The sequence below is a fragment of the Anser anser genome, assembly GCF_964211835.1.
Source record: "Anser anser genome assembly, chromosome: 23".
Lineage (NCBI taxonomy): Eukaryota > Metazoa > Chordata > Aves > Anseriformes > Anatidae > Anser > Anser anser.
The window spans coordinates 4886372-4902668 of record NC_139744.1 but is presented as its reverse complement, the minus strand read 5'-3'; the positions used below and the strand labels follow the sequence as shown (position 1 = coordinate 4902668).

The 16297-nt window shown below is 55.7% G+C and overlaps 2 protein-coding genes across 2 annotated transcripts; both read right to left on the bottom strand.

The window, feature by feature from the left end:
* Positions 1-3231: 3231 nt before the first annotated feature.
* Positions 3232-4020, bottom strand: LOC310885526 (feather keratin Cos2-3-like; the record flags this gene model as incomplete). Its single annotated transcript, XM_083808991.1, has 2 exons — positions 3232-3558; positions 3934-4020. The coding sequence occupies 2 exons, from the start codon at positions 4018-4020 to the stop codon at positions 3232-3234; spliced, it is 414 nt and encodes a 137-aa protein (XP_083665117.1).
* Positions 4021-8027: 4007 nt separating this feature from the next.
* LOC310885824 (feather keratin Cos2-3-like) lies at positions 8028-15403 on the bottom strand. The gene has a single exon (XM_083809633.1). The coding sequence runs from the start codon at positions 13715-13717 to the stop codon at positions 13121-13123; it is 597 nt and encodes a 198-aa protein (XP_083665759.1). The 5' UTR covers positions 13718-15403; the 3' UTR covers positions 8028-13120.
* Between the last annotated feature and the right edge of the window lie 894 nt (positions 15404-16297).

The window sequence follows — 16297 nt, the reverse complement described above, 5'->3', positions numbered from 1 at the left end:
CAGAGTCATTTCCGGCAGCTCTGTTCTCTCAGGGCTGGGAGGTGCTTTTCTGACTCTCTCTCCCTCAGCAAACAGGAGGGTCGGTCTCAGCATGCACCGCGGGTTTCTCGTCCTCACTGCCTTCCTGGGGCAACTGCTGGGTAAGTGCTGGCTTTTAATCAAGACATAAATTTTCTTTCCCCAGGAAGCCCTCATCAGCCTTACCATGTTTATGTGGGGATCAACTTGGACCGGTTCCTTCAAGATGCTGTTATTCTTTGAAATGAGAAGAAAATACAGAGAGGAGAGACCTGAGGCGCGTCTCCTGTTTTTCTTGTTCTTTCAGTCCATTTCTCTCTGCCTCTCTCTTCTGGTCCACCTACTGTCACCAGAGAAGATTTCATCAGTCTCTGCAGTCCCTCATTTCTCCCTTTCCTATAGAAACAGCCGGATTGTGTCCAAGGGGATACAGGGACATTAAAGCTCTCCTCCCATGGACATTACCAGGGTGTCCAGTCTGTCTTCTGCTTGATGTGTTCCTGCCATGGCCTCCAATGTCCTCCTGCTTGTCAGCACAGCCAGGGCTCCCTCCTGCCACCACTCACCTCAGCTTTGTGTGTACTGATGGGCCTTGGAGGCCCCTGAGATGAGAGGGATGAGGAAGCAGGTTGAACCTTTTCCCAGTAGCTGCATGGGCGCCTCAACCTGCTGGAGGATGCTGGACCCAGCACACAAAGCCAGGCATGACAGGCTGTGCCCTGGTCCTCTGGGCAGAAGGAGAGCAGGCAGGAGGAGCAGGCACACAGCACAGCTCTCCTCAGGGTCCGCTCTGGCCAGGGAGCTCTGAGCTCTGCCCCCAAACCACCTTGCTGTGCCCAGGCCTCAGGACCTTTCAGCCCAGTAAAGGACAGGGAGACTTATCTCCCACAGGTCTGAATTCACTCCTTTTTAGCTGCCTGGAGATTTCCCCACAGAGCTGCTGACCTTCTCTTTCTTCCAGAAACCATGGGGCAGGTGTCCGTCACCCAGGAAGAAGGACAAGTCACCGTGGAACAGGGAAACACCTTCCAGACCAATTGCACATACCAGAGCTCCAGATTTGATACATTGCTCTGGTACCAGCAGAAGAAGGGACAATCCCCTCAGCTGATTTCTTATCAAGCAGGAAAGGGCACCAAGCAGAAAGACCGTTTCACCACGGAGCTGAACACTGATGGGAAATACAGTGTTCTGCGGCTGAAGGGAGTTGAGCTCTCTGACAGCGCCTTGTACCTCTGTGCTGTGAGTGACACCCTGGTGCAGGGAGCTGCCCTGGCTGAGCAACAACCCCGGATGGGGAGGGGATGTGTCTGTGCAAGGCAGAGCTCTGGGATGGGGCCCTCAGCTCTCCCCTGGCTGCGCTGCTTCCCCTGTTCACTCCAAGATCTGACAGCCATATTCTCTTTCTCAAACGGGATGGTGTCTGTGGCTGAGCAGAGAGGGCTGACCCTGATGGGCTGACGTGGACCGCAGGGCTCTACTTTCCTCTCTTCCCGGTCTGACAGAATAGGGCAGAGTCTGCTGGGAAATAAGACTGCCCTAGGGGCTGGCTCTCAGCCCCTCAGCCCCAAGGTGAGTAAATTCCTGCCAGCCCATGATAAAGCAGCTTGCTTCGAGCCCTGGCCAGCCCAGCCCAGAGACCCCTAGAAGTAGTTCTCCATCCTGGTCCCGTGGCACTGGCAGCATGTACAGTCTGTGTGAAAGCAAAGTACTCCCACACCACAGGGCCCCGAGGTGTGTGCAGATGTGGGAAGGCCCTGGCCTGGTTTTGGGGAGCAACGGTGCTGCCTGGAGCACAAGGTCCACTTCATCCTCATGGCTCTGGGAATGACAGAGGAGCTTGGTGCCTGAGACAAGATCCCCCAGTGTTTGCCCTGTGATTGGGCCGGTGCATGCCCTGTGCCATTCAGGGCCCATACACAGATTCTGCTGAGTGCACACTCAGGTCCCATTCTCACTGCTATGTCTCAGCGGAGACTGTGGGATATCTGCACCCACAGAACGTCTTTTCTGGAGCATGGTGGGGTTGTGCCACCTATGGGGCCTCTGAGTTCCAGGGCCTGATGAAAGCTGATCCATGCTTGGGGAAAAGAAAGCAAGACCGAGCAGCCATGAGTGTTTGGGCATCAGTCCCCGTCCTGAGCCTGTCTTCATGAAAATGGAGTTGGGTTCACAGGGACTGGGGGCTCCAGTGTGTGGCCTGATGTGACTGGTAGCAGTACGAACTTGTGGATCCCCTCAGCCCTACACATCTTGGCAACAGCTGAGCGATGCCAGATGCTGTGCTGAAGGGTGATGGGGATGCACAGGGAAGCTCTACCTGCTCTCCATGCCCAGACATGATGCCCATGATCAGGTGGTGGAGGAAAGGTGAAAGTGGAGTAGAGACAGAGGGCCATCCCCAAGACAATTAACCATTCCCAGTTTCTGCAGTCCTTTGGGATCATCTTTGTCTGAGCCTCCATCCCCAGCACAGCTCCACCCAAAGCAATAGGAGCTCTCTTCCCCAAGAGCTGGGGCCTCCAATGTCAACAGCACTTGTCTAGGCGGAGACGTCACAAGTCAAGGACTGGTGTCCATTGGCTGTGAAGAACTAGGGATGTCTTCCTCAGCTTCAACAGACAGTGCCTGAAAGATGAATTGCTGCAGTATGTCCTGCATTCCAGTGCCTAGAGGCATAAGGCAGTGCCCTCAACATATTCCCACTAAGGAATGGTTTTCTCCCTTGGCCATCTCTATGCAGAGGAAAAGACCACACAGGGACACACTCAGGGTTGCTGCAAATGTTTATCAAGTCTCAGGAGGGAAATGAGGTGACTCCAAGAGGAGGCCCCGAGATCGTAGCACAGCAGGAGCAGACAAAAATCTGTTCAGCTTTTCCAATGGCAGATTTGCAACAGGACATCAATCTGCCTGGCCCACAAGTGGACAGGTGCTAGCAGGTCACTCCAGACGGGTTTCTGGGGGCCTCACGGAAAGCAGAGGGCAAGAAAGAAAAGAAAGGAAAAGAGTGTGTGGAAAACAGGAAAGGTATAAATCGGCCATGTTGTCATAGAATCCAGGCTGGCCCCTGCCTGTCTGTCTTTACAGGACAAACCAGAGATGGTCAGGTCCTCTTAAAACAACAGCACGAGGTCTGTTCTTCTGTCCATTTTTCTCCAGCAGCATGTTCTGAGTTCCTGGGGTCCTGGTCTGGGGCACTGTCTGGCATCTTTAGCAGGGGCGGCACCTGCTGCCACAGTAGCGGCTGGCAATACAGGAGAGGTCACAGCACCCAGAGTTGATGGGGACTCCGTCACAGCTGAGGATGCTGCCAACGGCAGCAGAGGTGGAGGATCCCACAACAGTGTTCTGCGGGAAGGAGCTGAGGATGGGTCCGGGCAGGGTCACCACCACGGGAGAGGGCTCAATGACGATGGTGGAGTTCTGGCACTGCCTGACGCAGGGCTCGTTGCAGCTGCTGGCCAGTGGGGTCGGGCCGCAGGGCTGGCATGGCCGGCACTGGTCGTAGCAGGACATGTCTGGGGACAGGAGGTGCACCTGGGAGAGAGGGCAGAGAGGAAGCAGAACATGGGCGTGCATGAGGAAAAGCCTGTCACCACACCCTGAGGGAACCAAGGCACAGGCAGTGCTGTGAGCTGGAGGCTGTGCAGGGATGTGTGAGGCCTTCTTGGTCTCATCCTGCCAGGACCCAAAAAGAACCACCAGAGCCTGGCTACACTCTAGGCTCCAGCCCAGGAGCCATCATACTACAGGCCCAGTCTTCCTCCATGACAAATCTTCTACCCCTTGACTCTCCCACAACCAGCAGCCCCAAAATTTGGCGTGGAACACAGCTGATAGCAGCTGAAAGGTCCATGTAGTCGAGATCGGCTTTTGGAGAGTGAGGGGGAGAAGGAGGGGCTTCACACTCACCTTGTTCCCAAGGAGAAGAAGGCCAGAGAAGTGGATGAAAGAGCACAGAGCTGGGCTGGCTTTTATACTGGGCCTTAGCTGCCCCATGTCCAGAGGCATCCCTTGAAGCAGGGACTATTTTCTGACAAGCTACTCGTGCATGCAAAACATCCCACCTAATGATACGGGCTGTGTGTTGCCTTCCTGTGATGCTGCTTTTCATTTCCTGCTTTATGCCCTTTCCCCAGAGAAGGCAACTTCTGAGTGGCAGGTAGGGAGGCCCAAGTAATCCCAGGCAACACACGTCAGTGTGGGCAGAAGACTCAGCTCACGTGCTGGAAGAGTCCAGGAAAGGCAAATGAGGTCAGCTTGGGTGACTCCTTAGGGGCTCTTTGGGGCCCTTTTGGCTACAGGTGACCCAGCTCCTGCCTGTGACCCTACCCCTCCTGACACTGCCCTCAGGGAAAACCTGCTGGCCTGCTTTGCCTCCTCCTGCTCTGACCCAGGGATGTCTGTATAGGGGGAGAGGTTGTGCAGGGCCCTTTCTGGATCCCAAAAGTAAGGCCCAACAGGACAATGTCTGTTTTAGTTAGAAGGAATAAGAACATGAATGTAGACAGATAGTAAACCTTTCATGTGCAGGTGACCCTGCCTTCTACCAGCATCGGACAGAGCCGGCTGGGTTTTCCCAAGACACACAGTGCAGATCCTGTCCATAGGGAATTCCTTCTTCACTCCCATAACTTCATGCCTTTCATTTATTGTTTTAAAAAATAAATAAAATCATACACCTCCTCCTTACATGATGCAAGCTTATTTCTGTCATGACACCCACCAGTGATCAGTAGGGGCACTCCAGCACTTTCCCTTACCACTGCTACTCAGGCTAACAAATGGGATTCTCAGGCCTTAAGTGCAAGGCCCAAGAAAGCTGACGTTGTCTTGTCAAGAGCCCTAGCTCCAGTGCCTTCTGCAAGGCTCCCAGTCCACCTCCCCTCTCTACCACATCAAACCATGTACTTTGACCAAATGTTGTCCAGAATCTTTGCTGCACACTGTGTCACGTTCATGCACATGTTCCTCTCTTGTGGGCACTTGCCTGTACTGGGGCTGCCTGGGACAGAGTTAACATTCCCCACAGCAGCCCCTAGAATGCTGTGCTCTGCGCTTGGAGCTAGAACAGCATTGCCATCACACCAGTGTTGGGGCTATAGTGGAGCAGTGCTGGCACAGCATCAGGACTCTCTCCAAGCCCCCCAAAGCCAGGAGGTAGGGGGTGGGCAAGAGGTAGGGAGGGGACATCACCAGGGCAGCTGACCTAAACCAACCAAAGGGATATTCCATACACAAACATTCAGCAGTGAAGATGTGAAAGGGGAAGGAAATCCAGGGGTGGGCATATTGAGTCTGTGCTTCCAAAGACATGGACAAACATTAGTTGTTGATGGGAAGTGGAAAATAATTTTTTCTCAATTTGTTCCAAATGGCCTTTGCTCATTTTTTTTTCTTTTTTTGTTTTTTTTTCCTTTAATTATGTTATCCCTATCTCAACTTTTAAGCCCTTTAGCTTAAATCACATTCTCTCCCCACATCTTCCTTTCAGCAGGGGGTGTGAGAGAGCTGTGTGGTGGAGTTTAGTTGGCCATCAGTGTGAAACTACGACAGCCTGTGTGCTGGATTTGTGCAAGTGTCTGTGGGTGCAGTTTTGCATGATTCCACGCAGGTGTGCATGATCAGGTGTGTGTTTGTGAGAACTGTGTGGCCCCCTTCACAAGAAGATGTGCTGGTCACCTCAGGGCATTCTCCACTGCTCTGTCCATGAGCTCCAGAGAGCAGCCAGGGCAAGAAGGAACCTGAGAACAGCTGAACAATCACAGAACAAACCCAGCCCAGAAGTGCCCACAGCACACATGATGAAATGCGGCCTTCTGTATCTGTAGCCCACTGCCTCCCGACCCTAGGAAGTTCACTGCCAATTTCAGTCCCCAACAAGAATGGGCCCACAACAGTTTGGATCCTTATTTTAATTCTGTAACACAAGATTCAGAGTGTAAGACTGTGGTGCCAGTCACCCCTCCCTGCTTCTCCAGGCCAGGACACAGCTGCACTCCCCATGGCTAGAGAGTTCAAAAGGATGGTGTTAGCTTTATGTACAGGGAGACAGGCTGAGAAATCCTGCCCTCTTCGAGCAGGCCCAGCCCTACGTAGATCTGCTGCTGGTGTGGTGTCAGTGGTGTCTGGGGTGGGACAGGGGTCCCCCATGGGGAAACCAATGCCACACATACTTCTGTGACTCATGGGCCTGGAGCTGAGTCATGCAGGGGCTGAAACCTTGGGCAGAAGTGGCACTGAACCAGAGGAACATGGGTCCTATTTACCCTGAAGGCGGTCAAGGCCTGGAGCAGATTGCCAAAGAGATGCTAGGGGAGCTCCATCCTTGGAAGAGTTCAGACTTTGCCTGGACTTGATCCTGAGCAACCTGATCTGATGAGACCCGCTCTGAACACAGGGTTGGACTACGTGCGTGCTGGAGGTGCAGCCTGTGATCCTCTGGAGGGTTTCTCAGATGACCTCTCATTCGGACTGCTCAGGAAGCCTGGGGCAACATGCACAGTCACCACATCTCAGCCTTGGAGGGATGTTGTTGACAAATCACTGTTTCTATTAATTCCCACTGTAACCCTCGCTCACATACCGATATCATTCATGACATCAAAAGTGGGTGGAGGGAACAGCACTCATGCACACTGCTGCTCATGTAAAAAGATGCATGAACTCATGGGTGCACTCACAGACACTCCTGGATGCATACTGAAGTATATTTGGGCGCACACAGACAGGTATGTGTGCACACAGCAAAGAAAGCTAATGCTGCTCTCCTGAACTCCAGGGTTCTGATATTACTTTCTCCTGTCTCTGAAGGAACATCCTGGCTTGCTGAGACCCTGCTGTGTTTTTCCTCAGAAGATATCGAGTGGTGAAAGACCATGAATCCTGAGCAGCAACTCCATCTCCTCCTTCCTCCTGCCCCTGGTATCTTCCCACAGGGGTGAGGGGAAGGTCTACAGAGTGGTTTCTTTTGTTTCTGCTGGGTTTGGCTGAGAGCTGAGAGCTACTGCTCTTCATTCTGGACTCAGCCATCTACCTCTTGATCCAGACTGGGAATACACTCATGATGGTGGAGCCCAACCAGCCCTTGCATCCTTCCCTGTAGTTTGTCTTCGGAAACCTCCCATTCACTGACATGTGCCATGTCTTGGTCAGGATGCCTGTTATGCTTTTAGATGCCTTCTCTGCAGATAGGACAATTTACTTTTCCAGCTGTGTGCTCTCGCTCCTCTGCCTCCACTAGTGGGCCTAAACAGGGATGTCCTCTTCTCACTCATGGCCTATGACCAAGCTGTGTGCATCTACCACCCACTGCAGTACTCCAGTCTGGTGGGAGGCCTGTGGTCTGAGCTCTTGCTCCCTTCCTTGGCACAAGTGGCGCTCACCCTTCGTTTGCCCTGCTCTGGCCCTACACAATCACAGCTTCTTCTGGGATTCGCTATCTCTCATGCAGCTGGCTTCTGCAGAGAGCTTCTGGACTGCTGTGCTGCTTGACTACAACAGCACCACCAGTTTTCCTGTCCTCCTTGAGCTCCTGCAGGGTGCTCCTGGTCTCCCTCTGAATGTAGACATGTGAGGAGACACAAGACACTGTCTGCTCACTCTCACTTGGCTGCACTTGTATCATTCCAGGGGCTACATTCCCTCCTCTATACCCACCCCATTGACAATGTCTCCCTCAACAAAGTGGTGTCCATCTTCTCCAGGGCTGTGACGCCCCTGCTCCATGCACCAATCTACAGCCTAAGGACCAAAAATGTAAAGGAAGCCATGGGAAGCCTGAGAAACAGAGGGAGGTTGTTTGTTTGTTTCCTCTGCTGTGTTCTCTGTCTCTGCTTTCAGGGCCATGCCCTTTTCTCTACTCTCTTCCGCAATGGAGGTCTTGGGGAAGCTGCCATCACTGCTTCCACAGCAGCCCTTATTTTCTTTCTTACCTTTCAGCTACTCCCTCCTTGTTTCCTACCCTAGAAGCAGCCCTTCAGCACTTGCGAGGGGGGCAGAGAGAAAGAACAGTAGGAAGCTGGAAAAAACACACAGAGATACAAACCTGACTGACAGATGACGAGGGAGGCAGTGAGGAGACCAAATGTAGGCAGTCACGCCATTTGGGGGGCGTACACGGGGCTGTGGATATGTTTATGCCAGTGAGGTTATCAGACTGGGGACCTTGTCAATTGGGATGCTAAGAAAAGAGGAGGCATTCAACAAGCATACAGAGACCGAGACCAGAGAAAACAAACACAGAGGCAATGACAAGAGACAAACCTCACCATTCACACCAGTTGTTGGCCTATCAAGAAGCCACAGGTGCCACTGCCAGGAAGATCAGCCTGGGCCTTGCACCTCCTCTAGCTGTGGGCCAGGACATAGGCTGGGATGGGTGCAGGACAGACCTATACAACCCCAGGAGGGGACATGCAGGGCAAGGGGAGCCAGGAGGAGCACACCAGGGCAAACAGAGCAGGGTGTAAAAGGGGCTGCTCCATGCACTTGTGTGGCTGGGCCCTGCACCTGAGCACCGCCGTCTGTCCTGTCCTCTTCTGGAATCTTTCCTTACCTCTGCGTAATCTCGCTCTGTCCCATGTGCATGTGTGCTGCAAGGAGAAAGTGCCAGCTGCTGGTGGAGCAGCAGGAGTGGATTTGGCACCAGGTGCTGGAGTCAGACTGGGGGTGAGGCCACTCCTGCCCTGTGCTGTCAGCTGCTGGAGCCAGGGTGTCCCTTGCAGCTCCTGGAGCAGGGAAAGGGGGTCTCTGCCTCTAGGCAAATGCAGCAGGAGTGTTTGGGGTCTCCAAAAGCAGCTAATGGGGGTACCGGCCTGGATTTATCTTCCCCAAATGGGGCGTGCATGTCACTGTCTGTGTGTCTCACGGGTACGTGCTCAACTTCAATAGCAGTAGAGCCTGGGCCCCTCAGTCTGGGCAGAGACCTATGACTGGCGATGACAGCTCAATGGGCAGCACCTGACAGCAGGGCCCCGGGCAGTTTGGGGTGCTGTCAGGGCGCTGTGTCCCTGGATCTGTTCCTGCTGCTGGCTTCCCGCACCTGCGACAGTGCCGGCCACAGCCAGGAAACCAGCGCACCGCAGTGCCAAGCTCCCAGGCCCAGACGGACCTAACCCGTTGCCCTCCACCTGCCCTCTTGCTGGGGACGCTTCAGGCAGGCAGCTGCTTTCTCCTCTCCCTCTTCTCTCCTCTCTCCCTCCTCATTTCCTACCCCGTTCACTCCCCTCTTCTCCCCTTCCCCCTCGCAAAGGAGATGCCTTAGCAGACGGGCAGCTGCTGTCTCCGCTCCCTCTCCCTCTCGCTCCCTCTCCCACTGCCTCTCCTATCCCGGGCTGGGCTGCAGGACGGGCAGAGCCCCGCTGGCAGCAGCCCAAGCCCTGCCCGCCCCCAGGCGCCCAGCACTCGCAGCCCGGGCCAGCCCCCGAGCGGCCCCGGGGCGGAGCTGGCGGCGCCGGGCGGCGGCGGCGGGGAGGAGGCGCCGCGGGCGGAGCAGAGCCGGGGCTGGCGGGGGCAGCGCGGCGCGGGCGGCGGAGCGGCGGGATGCGGCAGGGCCGGGCCGCAGGGCTGGCGGGGCTGGCCGCGGTGCTCCTGGGTGCGCGGGGCTGCCGGCGGCGGGGCCGGGACGGGGGCTGCGGGGGGCCGGGGCTGCCCTCGCTGCTGGCCCGCCGGCTTCTCACGGACCTCGCTCCCCTCTGTCCTCCCTCTGCAGCCGTCCCGTCTGCCTCCAGCGAGCTCAGCCGGCCGTTCCCTCCCACCTTGCCTTGCTCCCTGCCTTCCTCCTCTCCTTTCGGCACACCCCCACTCGTTCCTGCCTGCTTCCCTTCTCCTCCTGGCTCGGCTCGGACCCTCCTTCCAAACAGCCCTGCTCCGACCTGGTCCCCAAATAACCATTCCCGGAGAAATGCCTTTGTGTGCTTTCTTCTGAGAAAATGCTCCCATCAGCTGTCAGCCGTTTTCTTCTCCCCACTCCCCCACTCATGACATTTTCAGTAGCAGAAAAGCCCTTTTCTGAGTTGTCTCCTCCTTTTCTTCTTGGCAGTGGCTGCAGGCAGAGCCCAGGTGCAGCAGGAGCCGTGGGCACAGACCAGGGATGGCACCGGCATCAACATCACCTGCTCACACCCCAACATCCAGTCTAATGAAGTCATCCAGTGGTACCGTCATCTCCCGGGCCGAGGACCCGCATTTCTCATGAGCAGTCCCAAAGACTCCAGACCAGTGTCAGACCCGGAGGGGTGGCTGTGGGTGGCAGCAGACCGCCGGTCCAGCGCCCTGTGGCTCGCCCAGCCCCGGCTGCGGGACGCGGCGGTGTATTACTGCGCCCTGAGAGCCACGGGGAGAGGAGCCGGGGCTGCGGCCGGGCAGGAACCGTGGCGGGCGGGGCCGGGCGTGTGTGGCGGGGGCGAGGCAGGGGCACAGCCCCCAGGGGGCGCTGCCGCTCCGCCCGCCGGGACCACCTCGCCCCGCAGCCCCGAGGGTTCCCCCGCCAGCCCGGCCCCTCCAAGGCACTCCAGTTCTGCTGAAAGGGTCTGGAGCCTGGGTGCAGCTGAACGGAGATGGCACCAGCCTGGCAGAAATGTGTCCAGGGGAGAGGCACCGAAACACAGTTCCCTTCTCCTGAGTCCTCCTTTTCCTCACGCTGCAACAATCACCCTCTGGTACTGCCAACTTCAGGCCCCAACAAGGACTGTATCAGGACAGTTTGGGTCCTTGGTTTAATTCAAGGTAACAATGTTTGGAGTGCCTCAGCGTGGCTGTCCATCGAACACCTTGGGATGTATAGGAGAAGCAGACTGCTGTGAGGCTCCTGATAGTGCCTGTCAGTGAGGGATTTCCACCCCTGGACACTGCCAGGTCCTCCTGGGAGTCAGTGCCGGAGCCAGGCCCATCTCCTCACACCTGTCTATAAAGGCCTGCCAGCATTGTCTCAGAAATGCATCACAGGGGGCAAAGATTCCCATCCAGCCCACGTCAGGCTCGTTCTCCTGAAGGCAAAGGGGTAGCTCCACATGAGGGGTTTCACAGCAAAGGGGTTTGCTCAGCTTAGTGGGTGTCTCATCCAAGCTAAGCTGCCTTGTGCAAACACAGAAGCAGAATCCACCCACAGTTTTATCCATTTTCCAATGACACGTGCCCAGAACTTCACCCAAGGTTGATATACTGTCTCCTGGGGCATTGAAGGTAGGCAATAAACAGTAGGGCAATTAAGAAACCAATGTCTCCAGGATCTACCAGTCCTGTATTGAGTTGCAACACAGGCCAAGCCCTTCCAGGGCAATGGGCCATCCCAACAAACCAGAAATGTTTCTCAGAGCTCTGCCTGGGTCTCTTTCCTGTGGTCTACCCCACACCTTAGCCCTGGCAGTGCCATTCCTTCACCTGGGCTAAACTGGTTACGTTCTCTTGCAGCTGTGGCTGATTCCATTCCTCTGACACCAGGAAAGACAAAGGGTCTACCCCAGCACACCTTTGGCTCTTCTCTCTTGCCTGCATGGTTGATTCCTTCTGGACATGACAAGGCTGTACCAAGCAGGGCCATACGTGGATCTCTAAGGAAATAGCTCTGTAATCGAGCAGGGACAGCGTGCCCTGCTGATGGGAGCTGTTACAGAGGTAACCAGGCTCTAATGAGAAGCTGCAGACATCAGGGGGCTGCAAAGCACTGACAGGAGAAATGTCTGCCAGCAGTCGAACTGGGCCTGGAAACAACGGGCATCCTTGAAGTGCAGCTGGGCACCAGAGCGCTGCAAACATCCTGAAGATAGCCTCTACATAACGGAAAGAAGAAAGAGAGAAACAACCTTCTCCCTGAGTGGGAGCAAACCAAACGGTCAGGAAAAGTGGAAAGGAGCGTGAGGAAGTCCCTGTGAGTGCAGGTCCTGGGCCTGAGGAAAGCTGCTGCATGCCTGGGGGCAAGAGGGCACCACAGAGCAGCGTGGGGGCATGCAAACTGCTTGCTGTCTTTGCACTGACCCAGCCCATGGGGGTGCAGGGTCCTCAGGGACTGGAGATTGCCGCGTATGGTCCATTACGCCTAACACCAATGCTGACTTGCGAAGGGGGTCGGCCCTGCATGTGTGCCACCACCTGGGCCCTGCCAAGTGCTGTGCTGGGGGCAGTTGGGCCTCATGTTCCTGCTGCACATGCCCATGTGTGCTGGCCATAGCCCCAAGGTGGGGCAAAAGAGGGGAGATGAAGGTGGAGTAGAAGCGGTGGGGCATCCCTGCACTTATTCCACCCATTCCCCACATCTGTCATCCGTCTTCTGTCCCCGCCTGCTTACCCCGCACAGCACTGTCCTGAGCAAGAGGAAGCCCATTCCTAAGAGCCTGCAGGGTGCCCAGCCTCCACAGCCTCCCACAGACTCGTAGCTTTTCCCGTGAGGACAGCAGAGGTTGTGCTCTCTGTTTGCAGGACAGGGGGAGCTGTGGGCAGAGACGCTGCAAGGCAAGAGTAGATTGCCCCTTGCTCTGTGAAAGCCAGGGATGTCTTCTGCAGCTGCAAGGGGCAGTGCCTAAGAGAGGACTCTCTGCAGCGTGTTGCAACCTCCCATTCTTCTGGGAGTAGGGAAGAGGCTCCTTAAACACCCATCTTGTACCCAGCAAGGGCAAAACCATTCTCCCTGGGCAGCTCAGGTGTGCATACACGAAGGGAAAATAACATCTACAGCCAAGGCTGGGATGCAGAAATCTTTAATGAGTGTACAGAGGAAAAGCAGGTCACTTTGAGCAGAGGCCCCTCAGTGCAGGGATCACCAGGACCAACTGAGAGACAGCGTCCCTTGCCCATGGTGCAGATCATGCAGGTCGTGTGTCTGCTGTTACCGCAGTGGGAGGGCTATCTCTGAGGAGCCCCACAGCCCAAGGGAGGAGAAGAACACAAAAAAAAGGGAGAGAAGGAGGTAGGTGGAGGGATGGAAGGAGAGACATGGGCCATGTTTTCAGAAATCTCGGGGTAGCCTCTGGTCTGGCTCCTGCCAATGTTACCTCCTCTGGTGAGGAAGGTCAGTCATTCTGCAAGCAATGGCCTGAAGATTCCTCCTTCTATTGTCCAGCACCATGGTCGTGCTGAAACTCCAGGGCCATGGCCAGTGGCTTTAGCAGGGCAGGCACCTTCTGCCACTGTAGCGGCTGGAAATGCCCGAGAGGTCACAGCACCCAGAGGTGATGGGGACTCCGTCACAGCTGAGGATGCTGCCAACGGCAGCAGAGGTGGAGGATCCCACAACGGTGTTCTGCGGGAAGGAGCTGAGGATGGGTCCGGGCAGGGTCACCACCACAGGAGAGGGCTCAATGACGACGGTGGAGTTCTGGCACTGCCTGACGCAGGGCTCGTTGCAGCTGCTGGCCAGTGGGGTCGGGCCACAGGGCCGGCATGGCAGGCACTGGTTGTAGCAGGACATGTCTTGGGGCTGGAGATGCACCTGGGAGAGAGGGCAGAGAGGAAGCAGAGCGCGTGGGTAGGTGAGGAGCAGCCCTGTTACCCAAAACAAAGGAGCCAAGACAACTGCTGAGGGTGGATGTGGAGGCTGTGCCAGGAGGCTCATGGTCTTCATCGCTTTGTGCTGACAGGGCCCTTCAAAGAACAGCCTGAACCAATGAGACAATCCCATAGTGCGTAATCCAAAAAGCTGCCTCAGCACCATGTCCCAGCCTCTCTCTACACAGAATGTCTCCCTCCACCCCTCTCCCATGGCAAAGAACTCCAAGGCCCAGCATAGCACTGAACCACCATCAGATGTGATGTCTATTGATGCAAGATCCCTTCTAGTTCAGAAGAGGAGGAGAGAGGGCTTCAGACTCACCTGGTTCCCAAGGAGGATGAGGCGAGAGAATTGGATGAGAGAGCAGGGAGCTGGGCTGCCTTTTATACTGGTACTTCATTGCTGCAGGCCCAGGGACACCCTTGGCAGAGGTAACAATTTTCTGACAAGCTCATCTTGAATGCAAACCATTCCAACAAATGTTATGGTCTGTGTGTTGGTTTCCTGCACTGCTGCCTTTTCATTTCCAGATCTAGGCCATGGCCATTCCACAGCAATGGTTTCTCTAGATTGCTGGGATGAAATGTCCAAGGATTTCTAGGGCAGGAATGCATCAGTGAGGGCAGAAGACTCACCGGAAGTGCTGGACGGGTCCCCTCTGATCATCTTCATGGCTCTCCTCTGGACCCACTCTAACAGGTCTATATCTTTCTCATGCTGGGGGCCCCAAAGCTGAACACAGCACTCCAGGTGGGGTCTCAGTGAAGCAGAGCAGAGATTAGCTCTCTAATCTAATTAGAGCAGATTTAGCTCTCCTAACTTACTCATCAGACAATGTCTCTGTATTCTTTCCATGTTACCTGTCCTTGCACCCACCCTCTGTGGCCTTCTCTGTCATGTTTGAGTTTAGCCAGTTGTTCCATGTTCATCCACGCAGTTCTCCTGGCATTTTGCCTGACTCTGTCTTTGTTGGGATGCATCACTCCTGAGCTTGGAGGAGGTGATCCTTGAATATTAACCAGCCTTCTTGGGCCCATCTCCCCGTCAGGGCATTGTATCATGGTACACGGCCAAGCAGATGTCTGAGCAGGCCAACGTCTGCTCTCCAGAAGTCCAGTGCATGAAGTCTGTTGTGCTTCCTCCTCGCTGTGCTCAGGATCATCAATTCCACTATTTCACAGTCACTGCAGCCAAGGCTGCCCTTGAGCTTCACATTCCCACCAGCCCCAGCTGCTATGAGAACGAGGTCCAGAATATAGCACCTCTCCTCATAGGCTCACCTTGTGCAGTCACCTGAGGGCCTGCTTGCTTGTGTTCACACATCTGCTCTTGTCTTGTGAAAACCTGTGTGCAGCTGGATCTGTGTGAATGCATGTGGGTGCACAGATTTGTGCATGGCTCCATGCAGGTATAGATGAACACGTGCGTGTGTCCTTGTTTCCCCTTTATCTCAAGGGAATGTGCACAGTGTCAGCACTCTCCCCTGATCTGTGCATGAGTCGTGCAGGGGAGCAGGTTCCCAGGGTCAGAAGGAGCCTGAGAGCCGCTGAATGGAGATGGCACCAGCCTGGCAGAGATGTGTCCAGGGAAGAGGCACTGAAACACAGCTCCTTTCTCCTGAGCCCTCCTTTTCCTCACGCTGCAACGATCACCCTCTGGTACTGCCTACTTCAGGCCCCAACAAGGACCGAATCAGGACAGTTTGGGTCCTTGGTTTAATTCAGGGTAACAATGTTTGGAGTGCCTCAGCGAGGCTGTCTATCGATGACCTTGGGATGTATAGGAGAAGCAGACTGCTGTGAGGCTCCTGATAGTGCCTGTCAGTGAGGGATTTCCACCCCTGGACACTGCCAGGTCCTCCTGGGAGTCAGTGCCGGAGCCAGGCCCATCTCCTCACACCTGTCTATAAAGACCTGCCAGCATTGTCTCAGAAATGCATCGCAGAGGGGACAGATTCCCATCCAGCCCACATCAGGCTGGTTCTGACGGCACAGGGGCAGCTGTCGCTCCTCCCTGTGTGGGATTTCACAGCAAAGGGATCACACAGTGCCAAGAGTAAACTGATCCCCGCCTTGTGCCAGACAAATGCTAAGCATTTGGAGTGCTTCAGCATGGCTGACCATCAAACACCATGTTCATAGTTCCTGGGAGCCCTTCCAAGGGGCCCTGACCAGCAGCTTTGGCATGCAGGGCACCTTCTGCCTGAGTAGCAGCTGGCAATGCCAGAGACATCCAGTCCTGCTGAATGCTTTCATTAAGGCCAAGAGCAGTCGGAAGGAGGGCACCCTTGGCCAGTTTGTGCATGGTCCCCAACCGGGGCACACAGGTGGTGACAGCGTAGGTCACAACGGGGCTTCGGAGAATGCAGGAAGGCTGGAGAAGGGGGCTGACCAGAGCCTCAGGATGGTGCAAAGGAGCAAAGAAAAGGATTTTCCTCTTGGGCAGGAAGCACCCCCAGAGTAATGCGGGGTGGGGGCTGGCTGCCGAGGAAGCAGAGCCTCAGGAAAGGGTTTTGGGTGCAGGAGGCACCCAGCCACACACGAGCCAGCAGCGCGCCCTTGCAGCAAAGGCAGCCAACGGCCTGCGGAGCTGGGGGGGTCAGGGGGTGCCCCGCAGTGCGTGGGGCCGGGCAGGTGGGGCGGGGGCGAGGCGGGGGCACAGCCACAGCCGGAGCCACGTGGGGGCGCTGCCGGTGCTTGGAAGTCCCCTTGCAGGGCCCGGAGTTAAACAGCACGGGCCCGAGGGAGCATCGGAACAGCCACGCTGGGTTTCCTCCGTTTTCTGCAGTGG